The 14343-nt window shown below is 32.0% G+C and overlaps 1 protein-coding gene across 3 annotated transcripts; it reads right to left on the reverse strand.

Moving 5' to 3' along the window:
• Positions 1–878: 878 nt before the first annotated feature.
• LOC134230295 (uncharacterized) lies at positions 879–12770 on the reverse strand. 3 transcript variants are annotated; one of them, XM_062712064.1, is made up of 4 exons: positions 12469–12770; positions 2230–2349; positions 1841–2062; positions 879–1236 (listed from the first exon to the last, which is right to left on the reverse strand). In XM_062712064.1, exons 1-4 carry the CDS (start codon positions 12674–12676, stop codon positions 983–985), a joined length of 804 nt encoding a protein of 267 aa, XP_062568048.1. In that variant the 5' UTR covers positions 12677–12770; the 3' UTR covers positions 879–982. The 3 variants fall into 3 exon arrangements, with proteins under 3 accessions (XP_062568048.1, XP_062568047.1, XP_062568049.1); XM_062712063.1 differs by lacking the exon at positions 12469–12770 and adding an exon at positions 3681–3971; XM_062712065.1 differs by lacking the exons at positions 879–1236; positions 1841–2062; positions 2230–2349 and adding exons at positions 6786–7065; positions 7969–8190; positions 8359–8478 and having other exon boundaries at positions 12469–12769.
• Positions 12771–14343: the final 1573 nt, after the last annotated feature.

The raw sequence follows: 14343 nt of genomic DNA on the forward strand, positions 1-14343 counted from the left end.
CAAAAATTAAATTATTACTGAGAATGTGTTTTAAACATATTCTTTTACTACTTCCTCAAGACTGCATGTACAAGTCATGCACGAAGCGCATTGGACGAAATTATCTTGCCCCTTATGGCAGTATAAATAGAAATTTTACATGGTCTCATTTTCAGGGCGAGATCGAAAGACTATCCTAAAGCAATGTTAGGGGAAAATGTTTTCTTGTGGAAGTGGTAAAGGGATATGCTAGGAAATATGGTTAGTTAAATTTTGAGAAATAAATCGAGAAACGGCTCAATTTTTGTGCGCAATATACTAGTACACACTTTTTTCAATGAGTAGCACTGTAGCATGCTAGTCGTCCATCCTAATTTTTTCAGACAAGCGAGCTACAGATCTAGCTGCGGCTATCCACCCACTGACCCTCTTCTCACTCCAAATCCCCTTTTCAACCCCCTTCCCCCAAATAACCACGGCAACCAAATTCAGATATAAAGCAAATACCATTTAAAAGCAACAGTAGAAGGAAAACATGTAATTTTGAATGATGAAATGCTAATTCACGTAACTGGTGATCTTATAACCACTCTTGTCAGTGAGCTAATTTATCTTAAGGAAATACAAGTTCATTTCTTTTCTACAAAATGCTGGACGATTTTCTCCTCACATCTTTTATTACTATATATATATATATGACAAAACGAAGAGAATGCATGTGAATTAATGTATTATGTCAAAATATGCATTATATATCCTATACTATATATCACAGCGAGAATCCAAAATCAGTCAGGAGGGCGAAAAAAACCTGGATATGACGTGAAATCTCTAACCCCCCCCCCCCCCCCCCCCCCCCGAAAAAAAAAGAGAACAATCTCATACATACGTATACACTGGCACACACACACACACACACAAAACAGTACATGTACATGTAGTTTGACATTTAACTTTGGATTTTCTTTTCTTAAGAATTTAAGCATGTACTGCTATGCATGGGTTACAATACAATGCCATTAACGATAACTTCTTCTAAAACTAGAGCATTTTTCCCGCCTCGAGCTTCAGGATCGTCTGTTATGTAGTTCGGTTTGACAATTTTCACTGTGACGTATTTTCCATAAAGGGGTGTCTTGCATTCAATGACGTGAGTTTCTCCCGTTTTACTGGGTCCAATGAATGTTCCACAAGTTGACATCTGGGACCAATTTGACATTTTGCCTACCCTGGTTTCAACATCATGTAACCATCTACCTAAAGTTGTGATACCAAGAATGAATCTCTAATCCTCTTGAACATTATTATTCAGATAGTACAATTCTCTGTTATCATTGGACTTTCAGTAAAGCGTGACATTATCAACCTTACATAATTAGCATCTGCAGTTTGTACAACCTTTCATTCACTGTTGAATACCGGTAAACTATACATGGGATAGAAATTCGGGCGAATTTGAGCGAGTTAAAATTATTTAATGACACCGTTTCGTACGGCGAAGTGGTGAGGCTTACGTCATGTCATCGGTGTCAACAACAATGTAAAGTTGCTGATTTTATTAATGTCGTTACCAATGAGAACCTAGGTCGCCATTTGAAAGACGCTAATTACGTAGCTTCAAGAATGACACGTCTCACTGAAAGTCCAAAGATGACAGAGAATTGTTCTAAATGCCTTTAAAACTCTTATGCAATGTAACTACAATGTATTCACGGTATAGCGTAAGCGTATCGACCTGCAATTTGTGCCCTTTATTATTGTTTTGTGAAGTCAATATATCAATTTATTTTTTGATTATGACAAACTTTTAAATATAATGTTTATGCATTTTACTCACACGTGGACTGAATTAATAACTTACCATGAATGTCGATCCTGTTAAATAAAATAATACTTTTGACGACGCATATTTCAGTTCCCAGATAAATGGATAACCAAGGAAATAGTTCATAATCCGTGTGAAATAATAGCCTAATATTATTCACACGTGTACGTCCATCCACAGCATTTTCCCATCTTCTATTGTTCTTAGAGAAAAAAGTAGAACTAGCAGAAACAGTCTTTTTGAGCGCCAGATTTGTTACTAAAGAAAAAATAAGTTAATTTACACCTTGAAAGAATACTTTTTAGAAAAATTATATTAAAATTTGTTGCTGAAGCTTTTTTTATATATATAATTTGTTGATAAAATAATTTTTTTTACATTATATAGTGGATCTGTTCGGAAGTATAAATTCAAACATTTCAAACCTTTGCGGCAAACGTCTTTGTAGTTTAGGTATCTTTCATTACAGGAGCAGACGCCTTCCTTACACGCAGCGCCATCTGGACAGGAATCAGAAGTGGAACAAGGACCAGGTATTAAATACTCTACAAAGTACAGTACTTACTATGACTAAAGAACGTATAGACTCTAAAACGTATAGTACTTAATATCACTATTGAAAGCATAGACTCTAGAGCGTATAGTACTTACTATAACTATTGAAAGCATAGACTCTAAAAAGTATAGTTATTACTATAACTATTCAAAGCATAGATTCTAGTACTTACTATAGATAGTACCCGGTATAGACTCTACAAAGTATAGTACTAACTATTTATAGCATAGATTCTAAAAAGTATAGTACTTACTATAGATAGCATAGACTCTAAAAGTATAGTACTTGCTATAGATAGCAAAGACTCTAAAAAGCATAGTTCTCTAAAAAGTATAGAACGTACTTTAGAAAGTCTAAAACAGTGTCCAGATATAATATAGGTACTTACTATAAGTAGTAAAGAATTTAAAACAGAAAATATATATAAATATAGGTACTTATTATAGTATTTTACTCTCTTTAATGTATACATGTAGAACTTACTATAGAAATTTTAGACTATTAACAGTAACTATATTGTACTTAATAAAGACAGAATGGACTCAATTATTTTTCGGACAAACTGACAAAAAATTAGGAGTTCCAGTTTTATTGAAAAAGCAGCTGTCAATGATATAAAAAAAGCCTGGACTTTAATATATCGTGGGGAATGGTTTGTATAAAGTTAAAAAGTAGTAAGTTTTTAAGTTCTTGATTTTGTTAAAATCTTGTGATTTCAAATTGTCCAATCGTTCTTTGGAATTTTTGTGTATCCACATCTGATTCACACCACTTCTTGAATATATTGTTGCTCAGTGTATTCTTGAAGTTTCTCCTTCACTACTGTTAATATCTTAGTGAGGAGTAAATAAAGAGGTTTGGTTGAACATATACTGGAACCCATGTAACTTTGTTTGTAAGAAATCTTGTGAAGTTTCAGAGTCCAATATATAAAAATATATGGTAGATCAAAATCACTTTGGTTCTTGGGGATATTAAAAATATTTAAGACTAACATTTGAATTTGAAGACTTTCTTCTTTAGAAAGGGAACCGTGTGTATAAGTTGGATTACCACTTGTAGAATTAAATCCAAGTTTTTTTCTAAAACACAATTTATATAAAGAGCCTTTCAAACAAAGACCATGTTGTTATCTGCTTTGTCATCAGGGACCATTATGTACTGTGAATGTAATCTACCTAATTCTTTTTTCACTTCTGGAGTAATGAATACAGAAGGATAGACGAGTACACAATCTAGATCTAGAATTGAGATAGAGACAGGGATCAAGAGAGAGAGAGAGAGAGAGAGAGAGAGAGAGAGAGAGAGAGATTGATTTACCTTTCTTGACAATTTGAACATCTTCAATGATATTGGTAACATCTTCCTCCAGTCTCTTTACCATCTGCCTGAGGGAATCAACAGATTCTTGTATTCTCATTTGTTGAATCAATAGTCCTCGGATTTGTACCATTGTCTCTCCATTTCTTGCACTGCGATTGTTTTCCGAGTAAATGTACTGAGAACTTATACATACGATGCCGGACATAAGGAGCGCTGCCCACACCATTGCCATTTTTAACTTTCTTGTTGCTGTCTTATCAAAAACGTCACTGGAAGAAAGCGTTTTTGAATATATTCACAACTTTATATATAGGCTTAAACAGGGAAGATTAAAATTTAACCAATTAAATACTAGATAAGTTCAATACTTTTAACCCTAAAAGGTCCCTTAAATATTGAGCAAAAAATTTTTTTACATTCATTGAATTATGGTTAAAAAATAAAAACATATAAGTTTATCAAGCATGGATCAGGCACGTAATGTCATAGAGGATGCGGGCAAGTCACTCAAATTATTCTAGCCATATGGTTTTTTAAAATAATTTTAACTTTTCACAAGTTCACACAGTAAAACAAATATTAAACTAGAGGTACGGCGAGGAATGAGCTCACAAAATGATACCCCCGCCTCCCATATGTATAAAATAGAAGTGTCCATGTTTTGCTTTGGTAAACCCAAAATATGTGTCGGATCAAAAAGTAAAATAGGAGGGTCATAATGACAATATGTGATAAGGATTCTGTAAAAGTTTCATCAAATTTCATTCAGTGGTATAGAGATGAAATTTGATGAAACTTTTTATAAACATTTTGAGCTAAATATTTTTATGCAAAAGAGCCTCCGTATATTGTCCAGGTGTACAATTAAGCCGTCGACTATAAAATTAGTACTCCTTGCAAAATTCCAGTTCTCGATCTGTAAAATAGCGAGAACAAATTTAAGACTATATAATATTATTTGTTCTTTTTATATTCAATATGGATTAAAATGTGTTTGAAATTCGCCTTTCAAAGTTTTCCGCGAAAGATGCAGTATTCATGGGATGTATTTTTAAAACTTTTTTTACTGTGAGATGGGAAGAGTTTCCTTCTGAATACAATGAAAACATTTTGTGTTTTGTAAAGAGTATTCTTGAAAAACCCCGTGTCACGCGTTAATATCTATGTTTCTTTGTTCGTTAAACCATGTCATGGAAGTTGATTTCGGATATAAACAGGCGAAAAAGAATACTTATATAAGAACGTATGAATAATGTCATTTATTTTGTAAATGATGAAACAATAAATAATTATATGAACAGAGAGTCTTTAGTTTAAATATACTAAGACAACATTCCTTCATACGTTTCTATTGACATTCCTTGTCCCTCCATAATGTGGATTCAAAATACTAAGTAGTTTAATTAGCCCCCAACTTTTAGGCTCTTGTCGGTGCATGGTAAGAGAAATCTATATCAACCAAACATCATTTGTTTAAGTTTACAAATTGAAGGCTTATGCATATGCACGGAGTTTCATGAAATTTTTTTCCCTCCTTCCGTTAGCTTCAGATCTAGATATGTAGCTCGCAGGTCTGAAAAAATTAGAATGGACGACCAGAGAGCTACATTACCACCCATTCTAAAACAGTATATTTTTTGCGCACTTTTTTCACCGTATATTTCAAAATTTTAACAAAAAGTATGTTTCAAACAAATGCTCTTTTACTACTTCCACACCAAAACTGCATTTTTACAAGCCATGCACATAGCGCATTAAACCAAACTATATTGTCACCTAATATGGCAGTAAAAATAGTATACCGGTATGATCTCATTTTCAGGCCGAGAAGGACTACATGTAAACTACGTTTGGGGGAGATGTTTTGTTATGGAAGTAGTTAAGGAATACAATAGGAACAGGTTATTATTATAGGTTAGTATAATGGCAGCATAAACTAGAGGTACTGTGAGCAATGAGCTCATAAAACGATACCGAAGCGAGACAATACTGTTTTAATGAGGGAATGCGTACAGAATTAGTGTTTTTATCATTTTTGATGATGAAATGTAAATGTTTTTTTGCAAGTTGACAGAGTTCTTCCGCCGGTGTATAGATACAAGAGAGAGCTTATTTTTATAGAATACACTTGATTTATCATTTCGTGAAGAAATAATTTTAAATTGAAAATGACCATTTCTTGCAAATAAGTGAACTGCTTAATTTAAAACGTTATCACGAGACAATCAAAATGAAAATTGTCATTTTTTCTGTAATATTGAAGGTATCCCTGTCAGTTGTTTATCACACAAAATGTAACTAATATAACAATGTAAGGGGCTTAATTAGAAGATAAAAATAAAACAAAACAGGTTTGCTTGGTTCAAGTATATCAAATTAATGTTAAAGAATTTTGAGTTTACACAGGATCTTATGAATATTAAAGAGAAAAAAAATCACGTGGTTGTGATCTTAAGAATAAACTGCCCACCATTCCCCCCCCCCCTACTTTTCAAGCGGTGGATATAATAAAACTTAAAGGAGAAATAAATCGAGAAATAATTTTGAGCGCAATAAATACACACTTTTAAACACTTTTTCAATGAGTTTTAAATGAGTAGAACTGTTACAGTAGCTCTCTGGTCGTCCATCCTACTTTTTTCAGACCAGCGAGCTACAGATTAGCAGCTTTCCATCCACTGACCCTCTTCTCCCTCTAAATCCAGTTAAACCACCCCCCTAATAACCATGCCAACCAAAATTCAAATATAAAGCAAACATCATCTAAAAGCAACCGACAGAAGAAGGAACACATGTATTTTTACAAATTTCTCCAGACGGATTTCTCCTCACATCTTTAAGGGAAAGCATATGTATTAATGCAATATGTCATAATATACATCACATCCTATATATATTTAAGCGAGAATCCAATATCAGCCAGAAAGGCAAAAATACCTGGGTATGACGTGAAATTTCTAACACCCCTCCCCTCCTAAGAATCCTTACACTGGCAAACACGCCCTCATACACTCTCTCTCTCTCTCTCTCTCTCACACAAAACAGTACATTTACATGTATTTTGACATTTAACTTTGTATTTTCCTTTCTTAATACATGTAATTTAAGTATGCACTGCTATGCATGGGTTACAAGACAATGCCATTAACGACAACTTCTTCTAAAACTAGAGCATTTCTCCCGCCTCTTGCTGCGTAATCGTCTGTAATGTAGTTCGGTTTGACAATTTTCACTGTGACGTATTTTCCATAAAGGGGTGTCTTGCATTCAATGATGTGAATTTCTCCCGTTTTACTTGGTCCAATGAATGTTCCACAAGTTGACATCTTGGACCAATTTGACGTGTTGCCTACTCTAGTTTCAACATCATGTAGCCATCTACCTAAAAGAGAGATAACAAAATCGAGTTAAATGAACTCAAATCCGCTTGAACATGATAATTCACATAGTACAATTTTCTGTTATCATGTGTTATCCTTAACTATAGTTAACGATCTGATAGATATAGTTTCACGATTTGTGAAACTATGATTAACAACTCTTAACTATAGTTTACGATTGTAAACTATAGTTTACAAACGTGAATCTATGTTCATCAACAAAATCTATTGTTAACGCTTATTACAGACAGATAAACTTAGATTATCATTCGTAAACTATAGTTAACAACCGTTAAATATAGTTTTACAGATGAAAACTATACTTAACGAATTGTTAAGTATAGTTTACGGTTTGTAAACTATAGTGTACAGTCGATAAACCTAGTTTATCAATTGTAAATTTGGCGTGCCATAAATATCAACGAGTGTAACAATTATTCAATGAAAGCGTTTCGCACGGCAAAGAGGTGAGGTTTAAGTCATCTTATTGTTGTCAACAACAATGTAAAGTTAGGCTTAAAGCCCGTTGCCCAATCTATTCAGTATTTACTGATTAAATATTGTTTAATTCAATGAAAAGTTGCTTATGTTATTAATTTCTTAACCAATGAGAACCTAGGTCGCCATTTTAGAGACGCTCATCATGTAGTTTCAAGAATGACACACCTCCTTGAAAGTCCAAAAATTACAGAGAATAGTCCTAAATGCCTCTATTAAAACTTTAAAACAATGTAATACCAATGTATTCACGGCATAACCGAAGCGTATCGACCTCACAATTCGTGCCCTTTATTATTGTTTTTGTGAAGTCAATATATCAATGAATTGTTTGCTTATTACAAAATTAACTTTTCAATATAATATTTATGCATTTTTTTCACACGTGGACTGAATTAATAACGTACCATGATTGTCGATCCTGTTAAATAAAATGATACTTTTGACGACACATACTTCAGTTCCCAGATAAATGGATAACCAAGGAAATAGTTCATAACCCGTGTGAAATAACAGCATATGATTCTTCACACGTGTACGTCCATCGACAGCATTTTCCCATCTTCTGTTGTTCTCAGAAAAAAAGGTAGAACTAGCAGAAACAGTCTTTTCGAGTGCCAAATTTGTAACTAAAGAAAAAAGGAATTTCTCTGACAAAATAAGTTAATTAACAACACATTGAAATATTTTTAAGAAAATACTTGTTTTTTTTTTTAATCGAAAATTTGTCGGTAAAAATATCCATTTTATATTATAAAGTGGGTCTGTTTGGTAATATAAATTCAAACATTACAAACGTTTGTGGCAGACGTCTTTGTAGTTTAGGTATGTTTCGTTACACGAGCAGACGCCTTCCTTACACACAGCGCCATCTGGACAGGAATCAGAAGTGGAACATGGACCAGATTGCATAGACTCTAAAAAGTATAGTTTTTAGTATAGTAAGACTCAAAAAAGTATAGCACTTGCTATAGATAGCAGAGACTCTAAAAAGTATAGTACTTGCTATAGATAGCAGAGACTCTTAAAAAGTATAGGACTTGCTATAGATAGCAGAGACTCTAAAAAGTATAGCACTTGTTTTAGATAGCAGAGGCTCTAAAAAGTATAGTACTTGCTATAGATAGCAGAGGCTCTAAAAAGTATAGCACTTGCTATAGTTATCACAGACTCTAAAAAGTATAGCACTTGTTTTAGATAGCAGAGACTCTAAAAAGTGTAGTTTGCTAAGACTCTAAAAAGTATAGCACTTGCTTTTGATAGCAGAGACTCTAAAAAGTATTGCACTTGCTATAGAGGGCAGAGACACTAAAACGTATAGTTAGCTTAGACTTTAAAAAGTATATATAGATAGCAGAGACGACCCTAAAAAGTATAGTACTTGCTATAAAGGGCAGAGACTATAAAAAGTATAGCACTTGCTATAGATAGCAGAGACTCTAAAAAGTATACATGTAGTACTTGCTATAGAGGGCAGAGATTCTAAAAAGTATAGTACTTGCTATAGAGAGTGGAGACTCTAAAAAGTATAGAAAGCATAGATTCTAAAAAGTATAGCACTTGCTATAGAGAGTAGAGACTATAAAAAGTATAGCACTTGCTATAGAGAGCAGAGACTCTAAAAAGTATAGTACTAACTAAATATATCATAGATTCTAAAAACTGTAGTACTTACTATAGATACATGTAGCATAGATTTTAAAAGTATAGTACTTATACTATAGATAGCATATATTCTAAAACATAAAGTACTTATTATATATAGAATATATTCTAAAAAGTATAATACTTCTACTATAGATAGCATAGATTCTAAAAAGTATAATACTTATACTATAGATAGCATAGGTTCTAAAAATAAAGTATTTACTATAGATAGCATAGGTTCTAAAAATAAAGTATTTACTATAGATAGCATAGACTCTAAAAGTATTGTACTTACAATAGAGAGCATAGACTTTCTAAATAGTAAAGTTTTCACTATAGATAGCATTGACTCTGAAATGTACAGTACATACTATAGATAGTCTACACTCTAAAGGTGTAGTAATTACTATAGATAGGATCATGGACTCTAAAAAGTTAGGTAATTATTCTTTTAAAAAGTATAGAACTTACTTGAGATAGTCTAAATCAGTGTCCATATAAAATATAGGTACTTACTTTAGGAAGGTCCTAAAATAAAGATTTGTTTGCTTGCAGTTGCCCAATGAAATATAGAGTAACAATTACCAGATTAAGACTATCTGTGCATACATGTGTAACTTATTCATTGAACAAGGAAGATATAATAAAACTTTAAGAAATAATAGAACATGTAGTCTTTGTCAATTAGGTAACATAGAAGATGAATTCCATTTTGTGTTAAAATGTCCACATTACAACACATTTAGAAAAAAATACATTAAATTCTACTACTCCCGAAGACCAAGTGTCTTCAAATTGGTACAGCTATGTTGCAACCACTATTGAAATAACGACCACTATTGAAATAATTATATCAATAGTGGTTGAGAGTGCATTTCAATAGCAAACATAGTTAGTAACCACTATTGAAATACGACCACTATTGAAATAATTATTTCAATAGTGGTTAAGAGTGCATTTCAATTGCAAACATAGTTAGTAACCACTATTGAAATACAACCACTATTGAAATAATTATATCAATAGTGGTTGATAGTGCATTTCAATTGCAAAAATAGTTAGTAACCACTATTGAAATACAACCACTATTGAAATAATTATATCAATAGTGGTTGAGCGTGTATTTCAATAACAAACGTAGGTAATAACCACTATTGAAATACCACTACTATTGAAATAATTATTTCAATACTGGATGAGATTCATTTCAATAACAAACATAGGTTGCAACAACTATTGAAATAATGTTCACTTTTGAAATAAAGATTTCAATATGGATTAAATTATGGTTTTAGTTTTGAATTATTATCAGAAACTATCAAAATAATTATTTAAATTACTTTTGAAATAATAATATTAATAACTATCTAAATTTTCATTTAAGGACAGATGATACAAACAAAATATAGATGACTGGATTGATATATATGTTTTGGTCTGATTTCATTGAAAATGATGCAAATAATAAATTTCTGGAATATAAAGAAATTGAAATCCTTCTGTGATGTTGAAAATTTTGCCTCACTAAAACCATCCTTATCAATTTATACACTTTAATTATTAAAGTATATATTTTCACCCCAAATCAAATTTTTGTGAAGTTTTGGATAAAAAATTTAAAATTAGGCGATGAAACTTTTCTTTCAATACTGGTCGTATTATAATAGTGGTTGAAACTTATGGTAATCATAATGAAAAGCACTCTTCCCCACTATTAAATAATTATTTTATTAGTGCTCATATTTCAGTAGTGGCTGAAACCTATGGTAATCATATTGAAATGCACTCTCACCCACCATTAAAGTAATTATTTCAATAGTGGTTGTATTTCAATAGTGGTTAATGTCTATGTTTGTTGTTGAAATGCACTCTCAACCACTTTTGATATAATTATTTCAATAGTTGTCGTATTTCAATAGTTGTTATTACCAATGTTTGTTATTGAAATGCATTCTCACCCACTATTGAAAGAATTCTTTCAATAGTGATCGTATTTCAATTGTGGTTACAAACTATGTTTGCTATTGTAATGCACTCTTAACCACTATTGATATAATTATTTCAATAGTGGTCGTATTTCAGTAGTGGTTACTAACTATGTTTGCTATTGAAATGCACTCTCAACCACTATTGATATAATTATTTCAATAGTGGTCGTATTTCAATAGTGGTTACTAACTATGTTTGCTATTGAAATGTACTCTCAACCACTATTGATATAATTATTTCAATAGTGGTCGTATTTCAATAGTGGTTACTAACTATGTTTGTTATTGAAATGAACTCTCAACCACTATTGATATAATTATTTCAATAGTGGTCGTTATTTCAATAGTGGTTGCAACACAGCTACTTAGTACACAGAATATAAAAGAATTATGTAATTTAGGAAAATTTTTGCAATTAGCGAATGCCTTAAGAACAGCATCTTTATCAATTTTATAGATTATCAGAAATATTATATGCTTTTTACATGTACGTTGTATGTTTATTCCATTATTACATGTGTTAAGATGTATGTTTACTCAGTATTTCATTATTACATGTTTTATGTCTATGAGATGTATGTCTCTCGACTTCAATAAAACTGAAACTGAAACTGAATATAGTATAAACTATAGATTCTAAAAGTATAGTACTTTTAAATACTATAGAAGGTTTTGACTCTAAGCAGTAACTATATTGTACTTAATAAAGATAGAATGCACTCAAAATCAGTGCCCATTTATAGATATAGTATTTACTAAAGAACGTTTAGACTCTAAGCACTAATCGAAGCCGTAACTGTACATAAATAAAATTACTACAGATAATATAAACTCTTAAAGCAATATGAGTTATCAGTTAAAAGTAATGGTCAAGGTTAAAGTTTTTGCGGACAAACTGACAAACAAACAGACAGACAGACAGGCTATATCAACTATAACTTGAAAAGTTGAAAATGTAAACTATATTATTTACTTTAACTATAAATAAAGTACTTACTATTGATAGTGCACTCTCTACAACAATAACTACATTATTACTAATTATAATAAATATATATCCATTACTACGGATAGAATAAATTCAGAAACAATGCCAAAATACTAGTATTAGTATAGTTCTGACTAATAGTTATAAGCACAAACTAAAAAACAGTTTCTTTACATAAATATAGCACTTACTACAAAAAGTAGTCTCTCTCTCTCTCTCTCTCTCTCTCTCTCTCTCGTTAAATCAAATTTTAAAAAGAAATTAAATCACAGTGAAGAACCTACTCTGACTCATTCTCTCAGTCACCATGCCCTGCGATGTAAAGACTCCCGAATTAACACAGTCTTTATCATATTTGTGAAGATACGCAACAGATGATATTAAAATGCCTAGTCCCAATATCAGCAGAACTCCGAATATTGACACAAAAACGCAGTGCTTGGTACTCAACTTACAGGATTCTCTTCTCCTTAGATCCTGAAAACAACCCATTTTCTTTTTTGATTTGAAACAAAATCCTAAACGACTTTTTCTGTCGAAGCGGCACTTATAAACAAACAAGAGTGTATGTGCTTGTAAAACATCTAATTAATATAATTCTCTGAAGTAAGATGTCGGGAAAACTATAGCATTTGACGTCAGAATTTCCTTTACTTGTTTTTCAAATCAGAATAAACTATGTTATAACTGCATCATTTGAATAAGGGACGAATGCTTGACTTTTTTAAATGTAAAATTAACACTAATTGAATTAAATTTTAAGCTTTTATTAAAAAATATTATCGTTTAATTAGATTAAACTTCTTTTAAAAAACATGCATTTAATGCTAAGCAAGGCAACGCTAGCTACAATGTATCCATTTGTATGAACCATATGGAGAAAACGAATAATATTCAAGCTCTAAAGTCTATAAAACAATACAAAATAGGGGGAGAGCCAACACGGACCTCCAAAACATCAGAGGTGGGATCAGGTGTCATGGAGGAATGAGCATCTCCTGCCGACCGATCACACCCGCCTTGTGTTCCTTGTCATGATCAGGAAATAACGGAAAATCCGTCGTCAATGCATTGTATAAATAATGGACTAACAATTGGTATGAAAAACATCAGTTAGCATTCAACTCAGTGATATATTGTATTTGCTGAAAATATATTAATAATCAAATTCACAATGAAAAAAAAAGAATAATAAAAATTCGAGGTCATTCGTCAAATGGTACTCATCCTGTTATTATATTAGGTGGAATGTTCACTGATTTCTTAAAATACAAATTGTATGAAGTTTAGATGTTTTCTCGGAGGAGTTAAATAAATGAAAAATTTACAACATTTATTATTTGTTTTATACAGAATTTGACTACAGAATGATTAACCTATCTGATCAATACATAGGACCCACGGCGGGTGTGCCCAGTCAACAGAAGTCGCTCTCTACTCCTTGGCACCTGATCCCATGTCCGAAATTCCCGGAGGTCCCTGTTTGTATCCTGTTTACAGATTGGTTGAATTTTTTTTTTAGATCGACCACTTTTCGTTGATCACCTTTTCCATTAATTTACATTTTTATCAATATGTTATATATGGTCACAATGTATTCTTTACCAGCTTAGGAAAGTCCGACGAAGACTTTTTTTTCTGGAACAGGAAACCTTTTTAAAAATTTAAACCTATTGTACCACGCAGGTAGATTCATTGTAAACTATTATATCACACTGAAAAGTTTTGTATTGATTGCGTTATTATGACACAAGGAGAATTCTTCACTCCAATGCAATGTAACTAAGGGTGAATACTTATTTTGGATTTATACAAAATTGTGCCAAAGCAGGTAAGGCTTTTTTCCCTCCCAGAGTGAGTGAGGGGTTCATGGTCTAATATATGAATGAACTTCGACTCGTAAGTCCTCATCTGAATGACGCAATACTTTTATGATATTATCTAAATGACCTACAGTCTTCCGTCGAAAGTCCATGCATTTGCATAATCTTTGAGTTATATATCTTACTAGCGCTGATCTTGAGAGAAAGGTTTGTACTTGAGGATTGCTTTGGTAAATTTAATTAGCATGCAAATATATAGCCCTCTCCTGGCAAATGTGATCTGAAAAGGGTTCATGGTGATAAGTGGTACTAAGTTTCAAGTGTTATGCATAGTTT

The sequence above is a fragment of the Saccostrea cucullata genome, unplaced genomic scaffold (assembly GCF_032062105.1).
Source record: "Saccostrea cucullata isolate Sc308-1 unplaced genomic scaffold, CSIRO_AGI_Scuc_v1 ctg4679, whole genome shotgun sequence".
Lineage (NCBI taxonomy): Eukaryota > Metazoa > Mollusca > Bivalvia > Ostreida > Ostreidae > Saccostrea > Saccostrea cuccullata.

What these genes read in the sequence shown, in the direction of transcription:
- LOC134230295 (XM_062712063.1), bottom strand. Translation starts at nt 3,915, where the DNA reads ATGGCAATGGTGTGGGCAGCGCTCCTTATGTCCGGCATCGTATGTATA. An exon ending in TGTTCAAATTGTCAAGAAAG is followed by an intron (nt 2,350 to 3,680) that starts GTAAATCAATCT and finishes TGTACTTTGTAG; the next exon opens with AGTATTTAATACCTGGTCCT. An exon ending in TAACAGGATCGACATTCATG is followed by an intron (nt 1,237 to 1,840) that starts GTAAGTTATTAA and finishes TCACAACTTTAG; the next exon opens with GTAGATGGTTACATGATGTT.